The 10,682-nt window shown below is 49.3% G+C and overlaps 1 protein-coding gene across 1 annotated transcript; it reads left to right on the top strand.

The window, feature by feature from the left end:
* The first annotated feature begins 125 nt into the window (after positions 1-125).
* NKRF (NFKB repressing factor) lies at positions 126-9,325 on the top strand. The gene is made up of 3 exons (XM_014886676.2): positions 126-475; positions 4,730-4,851; positions 6,889-9,325. The coding sequence occupies exons 1-3, from the start codon at positions 273-275 to the stop codon at positions 8,871-8,873; spliced, it is 2,310 nt and encodes a 769-aa protein (XP_014742162.1). The 5' UTR covers positions 126-272; the 3' UTR covers positions 8,874-9,325.
* Positions 9,326-10,682: the final 1,357 nt, after the last annotated feature.

The following is a 10,682-nucleotide window of genomic DNA, read 5'->3' as shown; positions in this document are numbered from 1 at the left end:
GGCGCCGGCCGGGCCGCGCCGTTCGGCCCCGCGCGAGTGGGGGGAGCGGAACCGGCACCGCGACGGCACCTGCGGGACGGGACCGCCAGGGAACGGGGCGGGGGGGGGGGGGCAGGTGGCGGGGGAGCTGAGGCCGGGCAACGCCGGCGCTTCCCGGTGGTGCGTAGCGAGCCGCGGCCTGGTCCACACGTGGGGCCTGGTCCCGCCGTACGCGCCCGGGCCCGGTGGGTCCGCGCCCCCGGCGGGGTTCGGCCCTGCGGCCTTTGTCCACCATGCCGCCGCCGGCGGAGCCTCAGCCGGAGGGGGTGCCCGAGCCGGTGCTGGAGCAGTGGCGGCAGTACAACGAGACCGACCGGCAATGGGCTCTGCGCCGCCGCTTCATCGTCCGCCACCTCTCCGCGTATCCCGGCTCCGCCATCGACCAGCTGCTGGCGCTCTCCGTGCTCTGGACCAACCACGTCTTCATGGGCTGCAGGTGAGGCCCGGGGGACACACCGGGCGGCGGGCGGTCTCTCGGCTCTCCGGGCCCGGCGCCCGCAGGACGGCGAGGGTCGGGGGGCTCAGTCGGACGACCCATGCTGCGGGCAGGAATCGGGGTAGAAAAGTGAAGCCGGGACAGGAGCCCCCGAGGGGAGAAGGGGCGCGTCGTGGCCAAATCTCGGCCCCAGATGCGTTTTAGAAAGTGGCCGCAGAAGAGGTGGGATGAAAGGGGCTGATGCAAGAGAACTTCTGTTCCTGGCCAGTTTTTGCTCGAATATGCCGGCGTTTGTATGTGGAGGAGAGCAAGCTACTGGAAAAGTTTATGTGTGTTTTGCAAGTAGTTCTTGATGTCCCGCCCCCAGGACTCGTTAAGTTTGTGATGCTGTGTTATTTAAGCGAGGAAAGAGTTTCTCTCTGAGCACAAAGCAGCCTGTACAGTCCCCTGAACGCTTAGTTTTTCTGGGAGAAAGAGACGTGGAGAATGGACGGAGTATCCTTTCATTTAGCCGTACTATCCATACCCAGGTTGTGGAGATCTGTAGAAACGTCACCCACGTTCCACTGACACATTGATGATGTGATTGTTTTTAACTGGACGGAAGGACCGAAGCAGTTGCTTAACGACCGACTTCTGCAAACTGTGTAGTGACAGAGGAGCTTGTGAGCATTGATGGCACATAGATGGACTTTTAATAATGTTCCGTCCTGCAGCCTTGTGGGGGAATACTTTGTGTCATCTCTACAGAGCAAAATCAATATCTTTAAATACAGATACCTGTTTACTTTTTTTTTTTCCCTCCTAGGTCAAGTACTAAACTTGTGGTCTGAAAACATCAAAATTAAACACAGATTTAAAATAGTTTCAAATTCCAAAGTTTGAGCAATATGTTGAAATTGAGAATGTCTTCTTCATATGCAGTTTGTGTGGTCCATCCTAATCTGTTTGTATGTTGTCTTAGTGGGAGAACCTTCTCTGTGCCTCGGCTTTTGGGAATGGTGCAATAAACAGTTACAGAGTGCTGGTAATGCAAGTGAGCAACTGTGTGGGAAGATTCCAAATCCCAAAAACTGATGCAGTTTAAGCCTGTCAGTGCACATACTTTCTGTGATGGACTGCTTCACCTGCAGCTCCCAGGGGAGATGAGATTTGTGCAGGATGAAGTTTGGAGCCAACAGTGAAGATTTTTCCTCAGAGCTGGTGTGCCTAGCTGGGAGCACTGCACTGGAACATACTGTTAAAACAATTCTAGCTTTACTTACCGGTTGCCTGGGGAAGAAGGGGACCCACAGCATTCCCTAGAACTGCCTTTTGCTGTTTGGGAAGAGCTGTTGTTGATTTGTCAAGTAAATAGCTTCAAAGTTTGAGGGATTTTTGTTGTTTTCTCTTAAGTTTGTCGGCTAGAGTTTGGCTTGGGGTTTTGTTTTCCTAATGCTGATTTCTTGCCAGCTGAAGACAACCTATTTGTCAGAGTAGCTCAGCCAGTTAGAGCAGGGTACTGATAATGACAGTGTTGTGGGTTCAATCTACGTATTGGCCGTTCACTCAAGACTTGGACTTGATAATCCTTGTGGGTCCCTTCCATTTCAGACTATTCTGTGGTTCTGTGAAGAACAGATCATAGTCTCTGTAATGAAATCTGAGTGAGTGTTTTGTTGGGAGATGATGTGGAGAGCCTCCAGAAGGCTGAGAAAACATGGTCTGTGAGGAAGGGGTTAAGTGAAATGCTCCATTTACTTTAAGCATGGATGAGGGAAGGCCTCCTATTCCCAGATAGTTAAAGGTGGCTGAGAATGGGGGCGGTGGTGCAGGAAAGCATTATGTTCTAGAGCTGCAGGGATCAGGGTAAGGGATGACCCATTAAAGTCACAGGAGAGAGATTTCATTTAGGTGCTGGAGGCACTGAGTTCCTCTGGCCAGATTAGACAAACACGTGTTGAGACTGTTGATCTCCTCCCACCCCCAGCAGAAATATGAGCCCCAAAGATCTGCATCCTTTGTGAAGAACGCCAGGTGTCAAATCTGACACTGTTTTCTTGCACCCTGCTGGAAAGGAGCATTGTCCTTGACAAGCAGTGTCATCTTGTCCCTGTAAGCCAGAGAGAGAAATAGATTCCAACTCCTCTCCCATTTGGCTGCGAGAGGGTGAGGTATGGCTTGGTTTGAAAGACAGGTGTCTGCCAAGATAGGCAGGAACCTCCTTTGGAATGGAAAATATGACCCCCTTCCTTCCAAATTATTATAACTTTGAAATTTTGGAGCTTTCAAGCAAAGATGGGGGAAAAGGAACAACAGTTCTTTGCTAATGTGTGTGTGTAGAACAAGGCAAACAAAGAGCAGCAGCCCCGAGGAACAGAACACAAACCCAGGGACAGCCGCTCTCGGCTGCGGCCCCTTCCCCTGCGCTGCAGTTCCGGGCACAGCCAGCAGGGGCGCTGGTGGCTCCCGGCCGGGCAGGGGCCAGGATTCCCCGGGGCACCAAACAAAATGGAGCAGAAACTGCGGGGCCTTCGGGGCTGCGTGGACCTGGAGTGCAGGGTTAAAGTGTAACGAGAAAAGCCCCAGGCAGCGGCAGAAAACCTCGTGGCAGACGCAGTCTGTGGGAAGGGGTAGGGGCTCGAGATCCCGGATTTTTCCCCTGAGGCACCCAAATAGATGGTGAGGATGCTTTCCAGTGTGATCAGGTGTTAATGAAGTCCCAGTTCAGTGGCTGCTCTTTCGAGCAAAAGTTCACCCACAGCAGGAGAACCAGTACAGGACTGGGCTCCAGCAATGGCAGCGAATTCTCCCCACAGTAAGCAACAGCTCGACTGTCCTCCTCTGATGCCAAGAGTGAGAGAGGGAGAGGAGCTGAGCCCAGCCCCTCACCCCCCCCCAGCCAAGATCTCTTGCAAACTTTGCCCTTCCAAAGAGAAAACCCCACAGGTAAGAGAGTAGCAAGCTGCACACTTCCCTCACCTTGGCCATTTCCTTAGTCTCTCTTAAGTAGTGGTCGTTACTGTCTCTTAGCGACAGATGGGACAAAGTTTCATGAAAGAAAGAAATGAAAAATCCTAACCCCCAACATGGTGGTGAGTATCACCACTATCTCAGCTTCCTTTGATGTCTCCTGGAATTTTCTTCCCATTCCTGGTTCTGCTGCTTACACTGAGGGCTGAGCTGTGCTGGTGAAGCAGGGACTGCAGTAGTCTGTGCTCAGTTCTTACCCAGGAATTTATATAGATCTAATTCCTGCTTGGCCCTCTAAATCAGGAGCAGAAAAAACCTTTTTTGAGTGGAGTTTGAGTAGATTTCTAGAGCCCTTGGAACAGCAGTATTTAGAAGCTGGTGCAAATCACTGCAGCCCTGGCTGTTGGGGCTCCTGTCTGTGGACAGTGCCCTGATGCTTTCTGACTTTGAAAGGTGAGCATAACATGGAACAGGTGCAGTTTTGCTCTTCCTCCTTTCTGAACCATGGTGTGGAGCTGTCAGAGGCTGGTGTCAGGCTGTGTTTGTAGGCTCTCCTTGGATTGAAAGATTTATTTTCTGTTTAGCCTCAGCGTGCAAATGGCTCAAAATCATGTGACAGATCCCCAGCACAATGGAAAACTGAGCTGGTGGGGGATGTAGGGCCTAGAGGGATGGGACAGGGCTGTGCCATGCACGTCCTGCCTGTGGCTGCTGCAGCAGGGTCAGGGTTTACAGCAAGGGTCAGAGCTTATCACAGCCACCTCACCTCTCTCGTGGTTCAGGAACCTAAAACATTTCGCTTATAGCATCCAGCTAGAATTTAGTTTGGTTTTTTAAAGAGTGGTTGATGAAGGCTGAGTAGTGCCTGACATGGTAGTTGTGGTGTTGGTGACACACAGGACTCCAGTGCCAGTCTGAGCACCTGTGTTTGATTCACTGAAGCTGCTGCTCCTCCCTCACACCCCAGTGTTCATTATTAGTGCTCCTGGCAGCTCTGCCCAATACTGTATTTTGACAGCTAATGTATTTAGATTTCAGTTTAGAACAGTGTCAGTGTGCTGGCTGCATGGTTTACTCAGAAGTGGGTTCATGCAGAGCCAGGTCAGCTGGTGTGTGGCTGTATGCCTGTGCCGGGGGACAGTGGTCAGTGCTGTGCTCTGCTCCAGCACGATCAGAGGAGCATCTCCCTTGCACCTGCTGCTGTGTCTCCGGCAGCTTTAGTTCTTGTTTTACATAATAAAAGCTTGTGTGTGCTGCCCGGTGGGGCCGGCTCTGAGGTGTTCTGCTGTTGAACCCACACAGGTACGGTGTGCAGGTCATGGAGAAGGTTCTCAAGATGGCTGAAGGCATCGACATTGGGGAAATGAGGTCGTACGAGTTGGTGCCCAACAGGAAGCTGAAGAGATATCGCTCTCCATCAGACAGTGAGTACATCTGCCCTGTTAATGACCCCTTCCCTGTCCCTGCTTGGTGGCCATTCCTGGGAGCATGGGGACACCCGTGTGCCACAGGGCCACCTCCGGGACAGCTGGCACAGCGAACTGCAGAGAAGTGTCCGTGGTGTGCTTTGCTGGACTGCAGAGCAGTTCCCCCTCCTCTGCCGTGTGCATGATTCACACAGAGTTCTATCTTTGCTTAAGAAAATACCATTGCAATTATCAGGTAATTGGTTTCCCCTAGGGATGGTGTCTGGAATTGAATACCTGTCTGGCTTTGTCTGCTGTGGTGAGGGGTGATGTTCTGACCCAAGGAAGGATTGTACATGTACATGGAGATGTTCAGCTTACTGATTTTGAGTTACAACCTGCTTGGAGCTTTGAGGGGATAGTGAGTAGACATGATAGGTAGTTTTGGGCTTTTTTTCCTCCCCGCTGGGCCCAGAAGAGTGCTATATATGTCAGCTCAGTCCCATGGTCTTAGGGATCAGTGTTCCAGCTGTAGCTTTTCTAGTGAAGGAAATGTAGCAGGCAGAGAGGACTGGTAGTTCGTTGGCTCCGTGTGCTGGCTTCTCCATGGCACCTTCAGAGCTACCTGTCCTCCCTCTGGAGGGGGGCGGGAATTGTCCCTGGGTGCAGGCAGGCCCCTGTGTCAGTCAGCAGTGTGGCTGTGCAAGTCACAAATGGTCAGACAGCCCAGGACTCCTCTGGGCTTGGATATAATTTCTAGCTCTGCTGAAGTTGCTTCCCTTACTTTGACAGCCAGCAATCTTTCTGTGCTTCCATGGGCCAGCTGTAAAACTGAGGAGATACTGCTCTTCTCCTGTGTTTTGTCTGTCACAGGCAGCAGCCCTGCGGGTTCTCCAGGGCTTGTTGTACAGATGGCATAATGAGTTGTTCTGCTGGCAAGAGCCTTTAGGTGCTGCTGCAGTGCAACCATCAAAAACAGACGGAGGAAGAAATGCAAACCGTGCCGTAATTCATCAGAACTGATGGGCAGGGGATTGAGTGCGTACGAGCTTTGTCACCTGATTTCACTACAGAGGAAGGGCTGTTAATGCTGTGTGCAGGTGTTGTTTTCAAATGCAGTGAGCTGGGTGGTGATACCTGTGCTGTGGTGGTTGCTGTCTAGACAGCCTGACCTACAGCAGGGCTGCAGTGCATTGGCACTGGATTAGGCAGCATTTCCTGGCACTGAGCTGGCCTTTTGCTCCTCCGATGAAATTACACACATGTACCACGTCAGCACGTGGGTGCTGAATCTTCCATGGGAGAGTCTTGTGTAACCGTCTCTTAGATGTAACATATTTACTTGTCAGCTATTTGATTCTCTCGTTCTGCAGTAGCTGTGCACACCAGGATAGTCTGTCTCATTTGCATTTCTTCTGGTGAAGAAACAAGAGGTCTGTCAGTAACGGGCCCTCAGTCACCACAGCTGTCCCTTGAGGCTTGGGCAGATTTCTTCATGTTTTCTGCCCTTTAGCCCAAAGCAATTTCACTGAGAGAAAATGTGCTTCTATTAAGTCAGTAACGGCCCTGTGTGTTTTGGAAAGGAGGCTTTGGTACCACTGTGTTCCACCTCAGATGAGAAGACTTGATGATAAAGTAGTTTATCTGACATCATCCTGCAACCCTGCAGCAGTCAGAGCTGAGGCTCTAGCCCTTCTCTGGTGTTCTTTTTGGCCATAGTTTTACTTATTTTAGTAGATTTGAAGGGATTAACTTCAGAAATGACCAAGTGGGTCAGTGTGCAATGCTGGAAGGCAGCATCATGTGACTAAATATATAGAGATTTTTGTGTGGTAGCTATGAAGGTGGAAATACCACTATAGTGACCTGCACAAGAATGTCTGATTGTCTTTGAATTGTGAATGTCTTTTGGAAGGAAACCTTTTGGATTTTGGCTAAGGAATGCAAATCCTTTGTTCAGAGCCTGCAGGCTCCTCTTGAAGATCACTTTCTGAAAATACTGTCTCCCTGTCATAGCACATATTGGTAATTGTGTAATTTTCTTCCATATCATAGGTCCAGAGCCAGAAGAGATTCCTGAGCCACCCAAAAAGGTGGCCCCCAAGTTCCGAGTGCGACCACGCTTTGAGCCCATACATTTTGTCACCAGTGCTGAGAAGGATGGCAAGAAGGACAATTCTCTGGATAATCAAACACAGGAGGTGAACCAGGAGGCAAATACAAACAGCGTGGCACGGCCAGCTGAAAACTGTACAAATTCTTTTGTGAATGCACGAGAGGTGGATCCCCAGCTCTCCAGCTCAGGGCCTGCAAAGCCAAGCCCAGCAGCAGCAGCCAAGAAGGCTGTGAATAGCGTGGACTCTACCACAAACAGCGCCTTGCAGGTTTCTGTTTCCCCTTCAACTGCCCCGTCTGCATCAGAGACTTTCCCTTCATCAGCAATAATGCTGAAGCAGAGCTTTATGGAGAAACTGTCAGCAGCTGTCTGGAAAAATCTTACTAATCCAGATGCAAACACTGGGACGGATAAAATTAACTTCACGTATCTTTTGACACGTTCAATTCAGGCATGCAAGACAAACCCTGAATATATTTATGTTCCTCTGAAAGAGATAGCCCCTGCTGACCTGCCCAAGAGCAAGAAGCTCCTGACTGATGGCTTTGCTTGTGAGGTGCGGTGTCAGAACGTTTACCTGGCCACTGGCTACGCCGGCAGCAAGAACGGATCCCGGGATCGAGCGGCGGAGCAGGCGGTGAAGCTGCTGAAGAAATCCGTGGAAGTTCGAATTGTGCAGCGGAAGTTCAAGCACACCTACCACGAGGACCTGGTAGTGTGTGAGGCAGGTGTGTGTCGCCCAGATTTCCCTCCCGCGCTCAAACCTCATGAGGAGTTCGTAATTGCCAACAGGGACTGTGTCCCAATGCAGCCTGGTAGTGAATCCACAAAAGGTTCCACAAATACCAGCAAACACTGGACTAGTTTTGTCCTCACAGAGAATGCCAGCGATGCAATAGGAATACTTAACAATTCTGCCTCATATAACAAAATGTCTGTTGAATATAAGTATGAATTAATGCCCAACCGCTCGTGGCGTTGTCAGGTGTATCTCCAAGATCACTGCCTGGCCGAGGGATTTGGCACAAAAAAGACTAGCAAGCATGCAGCAGCTGAGGAGGCACTGAAAATCCTGCAGAAGATGCAGTCAAATATAGCATCCATCAAAGTGACCCAGGTGCAGAAAGTGGGCTGCTCATCACGGGGCTCTGGGAGGAAGAAGGACCTGAAGGACCTGGTGATCTACGAGAACTCCAATAACCCGGTGTGTACCCTGAACGACACTGCCCAGTTCAACAAGATGACGGTGGAGTATGTCTTTGAGAGGATGACAGGCATGCGATGGAAATGCAAGGTGATGCTTGAGGATGAATTCATCGCAGAAGCAGTTGGAGTGAAGAAATCTGTCAAGCATGAGGCAGCAGAGGAAGCCGTGAAAATCCTCAAAAAGACTCAGCCAACTGTTGTTAATAACCTGAAGAAAGGCACTGTTGAAGACGTCATTTCCAGAAATGAGATTCGAGGCCGATCAGCAGAGGAGGCTTTCAAACAGAAGATCAAAGAAGATAACATTGGGAACCAAATTTTAAGAAAGATGGGCTGGACAGGTGGTGGCCTAGGGAAGGATGGTGAAGGAATTAGGGAGCCTATTTCAGTAAAGGAACAGTTCAAAAGGGAAGGACTTGGGCTTGATGTAGAAAGGGTGAACAGAATTGCTAAGAGAGATATTGAAGAGATCATTCGAAACTATGCACGCTCAGACAGTCACATTGACTTGACTTTCTCTAGAGAACTGACCATGGATGAGCGGAAGCAGATACATCAAATTGCCCAAAAATATGGTCTTAAAAGTAAATCCCATGGGCAAGGACACAACAGATACTTGGTGGTGAGCAGGAAGCGGCGCAAGGAAGATCTGTTAGACCAGCTGAAGCAGGAAGGCCAGGTTGGGCATTACGAGCTTATCATGCCCCAAGCAAACTGAAGTGAGGTGTCCCCTTTGACCAGAGACTGAGTTTCCTGGACACTCGACTAAAGAAAGAGATGCTGCATTTTTCTTGTGGATAATAATGACATTAAAGTCTTTTTCTTTGGCAATATAATTTCTAAAATGTTGTTAGGTGTTTAGGACCGACCAAATTCTGTTCAAGCGCATTAGCACAACCCAAAAGCAGTAGTGCTGTTACTGTATGTGTCTTTAATATTACTTGTTCCTTCACATTTTAATAGTTTTGTAATAGCAAACACACATGTCCAACGAGAAGGAATATGACATCATTTAAAATTAAGGTCCCTTATTCTTCTTGAGCAAGGAAGGAAAAAAAAACCTTTTTAAAAAAAATTAAAAAGCAAAGGAAATGCAGTCTAGGAGCATAAACTTGTATGTAAAATTGGTATTAATGACAACAAAAATAAAGTTTTATTTCTGGAAAAAAATAGGTTTTGTCACACTTTGTATTTAAAAAAGTGTGAAAACTTGATTATTTTGAGAAATACTTTTATTGAGGTCTTGTCTCTGCTGTGTGTGTATGTACAGTATGTAAACCTTAACGAGTTCAGTGGTAGTTTTATTCATAGATGCTACCTTAAGTCTCCCATTCTGAGAATCACTGAAGGCGCCTTCAATGCCAGCGAATGGGACTGAGAATTGCAGCGTTTCTACCTTGGAGAACGGTGGACATGTGCAGATACCATGGTGAAGTGTGAAATATAAAAACTGGAGGTAAATGCAGAGCCCACGCTCAAAGATGCTCGTGTAGCTTGTGGGGACTGTTATATAACTTATTTTTTTACTTGGAATATCAGCTCTTTAATCCTGAACAAAACCGAATCTGTGCCTGGTTATTTCTCTGCTCCATCCCTGTACCAGTGCTTGTGTCTGGTGAGGGCGATTTCCCAGGAAACTTCCGGCCTCGCTCTGACCACGAGTGAGTGTGGGAGCTCTCCAGGGCTGGCTTATGCCCTTGGGAGGCCAGAGTGCTTCTCTCCTTAGGGGAAGCGGCCTCTGAGCTCCATCTGTGCTGCTCTGCCAGCAGGGTTAGAGGACGAAGTGCTCTGAGCCTTGGAGAACACTCACTTCATGCTTGGGAAGCTTAAAGGATAGCACTTGACCTGGGAAGAGCCAGGAGTGAGGCATGCCTAGAGATGCCGGTTATTCTGTCAGCAGTGGGGCCTGCAGCTGCCTCTGTACTGCTAAGCCAGTCCTAATGCACTGCTTTTGTCTGGTCTCTTGTTGCCATGTCAGCCATCACCTTCAGTTTTTTTCTGCTTATGTATTTGCCTCTCCAAATTATTACATCCTCCTCTATCTTTTTTCCCACCTCTTGTTCTATTTTTAAATGGTCTCAGGGCTGAGGTGAGGATGTCTAACCACAGAATGTCCCAGTGGTGAGCAGTTAGGGGGATTTTCATCTCTGCAGGGTGAGGAGGAAGAGGAGAGACTGCCCTGGCAGGTGAGATTCAGGAAGCAGAGAGCAAGCGTCCTCTCCTCTGTGCCTGGCTGCAGCACAGCTTCTGCCTGCTTGGCCTGCTGAGTAACAACTTGGTGCTGCTGTGAAAAAATAATATGGCAGTTAATTGTGAAAGTAGGTTTTTTTCCATTTTGTTTGGGGTTGTTTTTTGTGCATTATTTCTTCTCCCTATGTCTGAATTCTGCTCTCAAGAGCACTGGGCTCTAGCAGATGGTGCTGTAGGAGTGGATGAAGCCTGGTACTTTCTAGGGAAAGAAAACTGAAGCTCCTCCTCCCTAACTGGGGTATGCACCAGGTTGTTACAGCTTGGTGATGCCAAGGAA

Source organism: Sturnus vulgaris, chromosome 14, assembly GCF_052056855.1.
Source record: "Sturnus vulgaris isolate bStuVul1 chromosome 14, bStuVul1.hap1, whole genome shotgun sequence".
In the NCBI taxonomy this organism is placed as follows: domain Eukaryota; kingdom Metazoa; phylum Chordata; class Aves; order Passeriformes; family Sturnidae; genus Sturnus; species Sturnus vulgaris.
Note: the sequence above shows the minus strand (reverse complement) of the source record. Positions and strands in the feature narration are given on the sequence as shown.

Excerpts from the sequence above, each read along its gene's own strand:
- NKRF (XM_014886676.2), top strand. The coding sequence starts at position 273 with ATGCCGCCGCCGGCGGAGCCTCAGCCGGAGGGGGTGCCCGAGCCGGTG. Across the intron at positions 476-4,729 it reads CACGTCTTCATGGGCTGCAG|GTACGGTGTGCAGGTCATGG; the intron begins GTGAGGCCCGGG and ends GAACCCACACAG. Across the intron at positions 4,852-6,888 it reads ATATCGCTCTCCATCAGACA|GTCCAGAGCCAGAAGAGATT; the intron begins GTGAGTACATCT and ends TCCATATCATAG.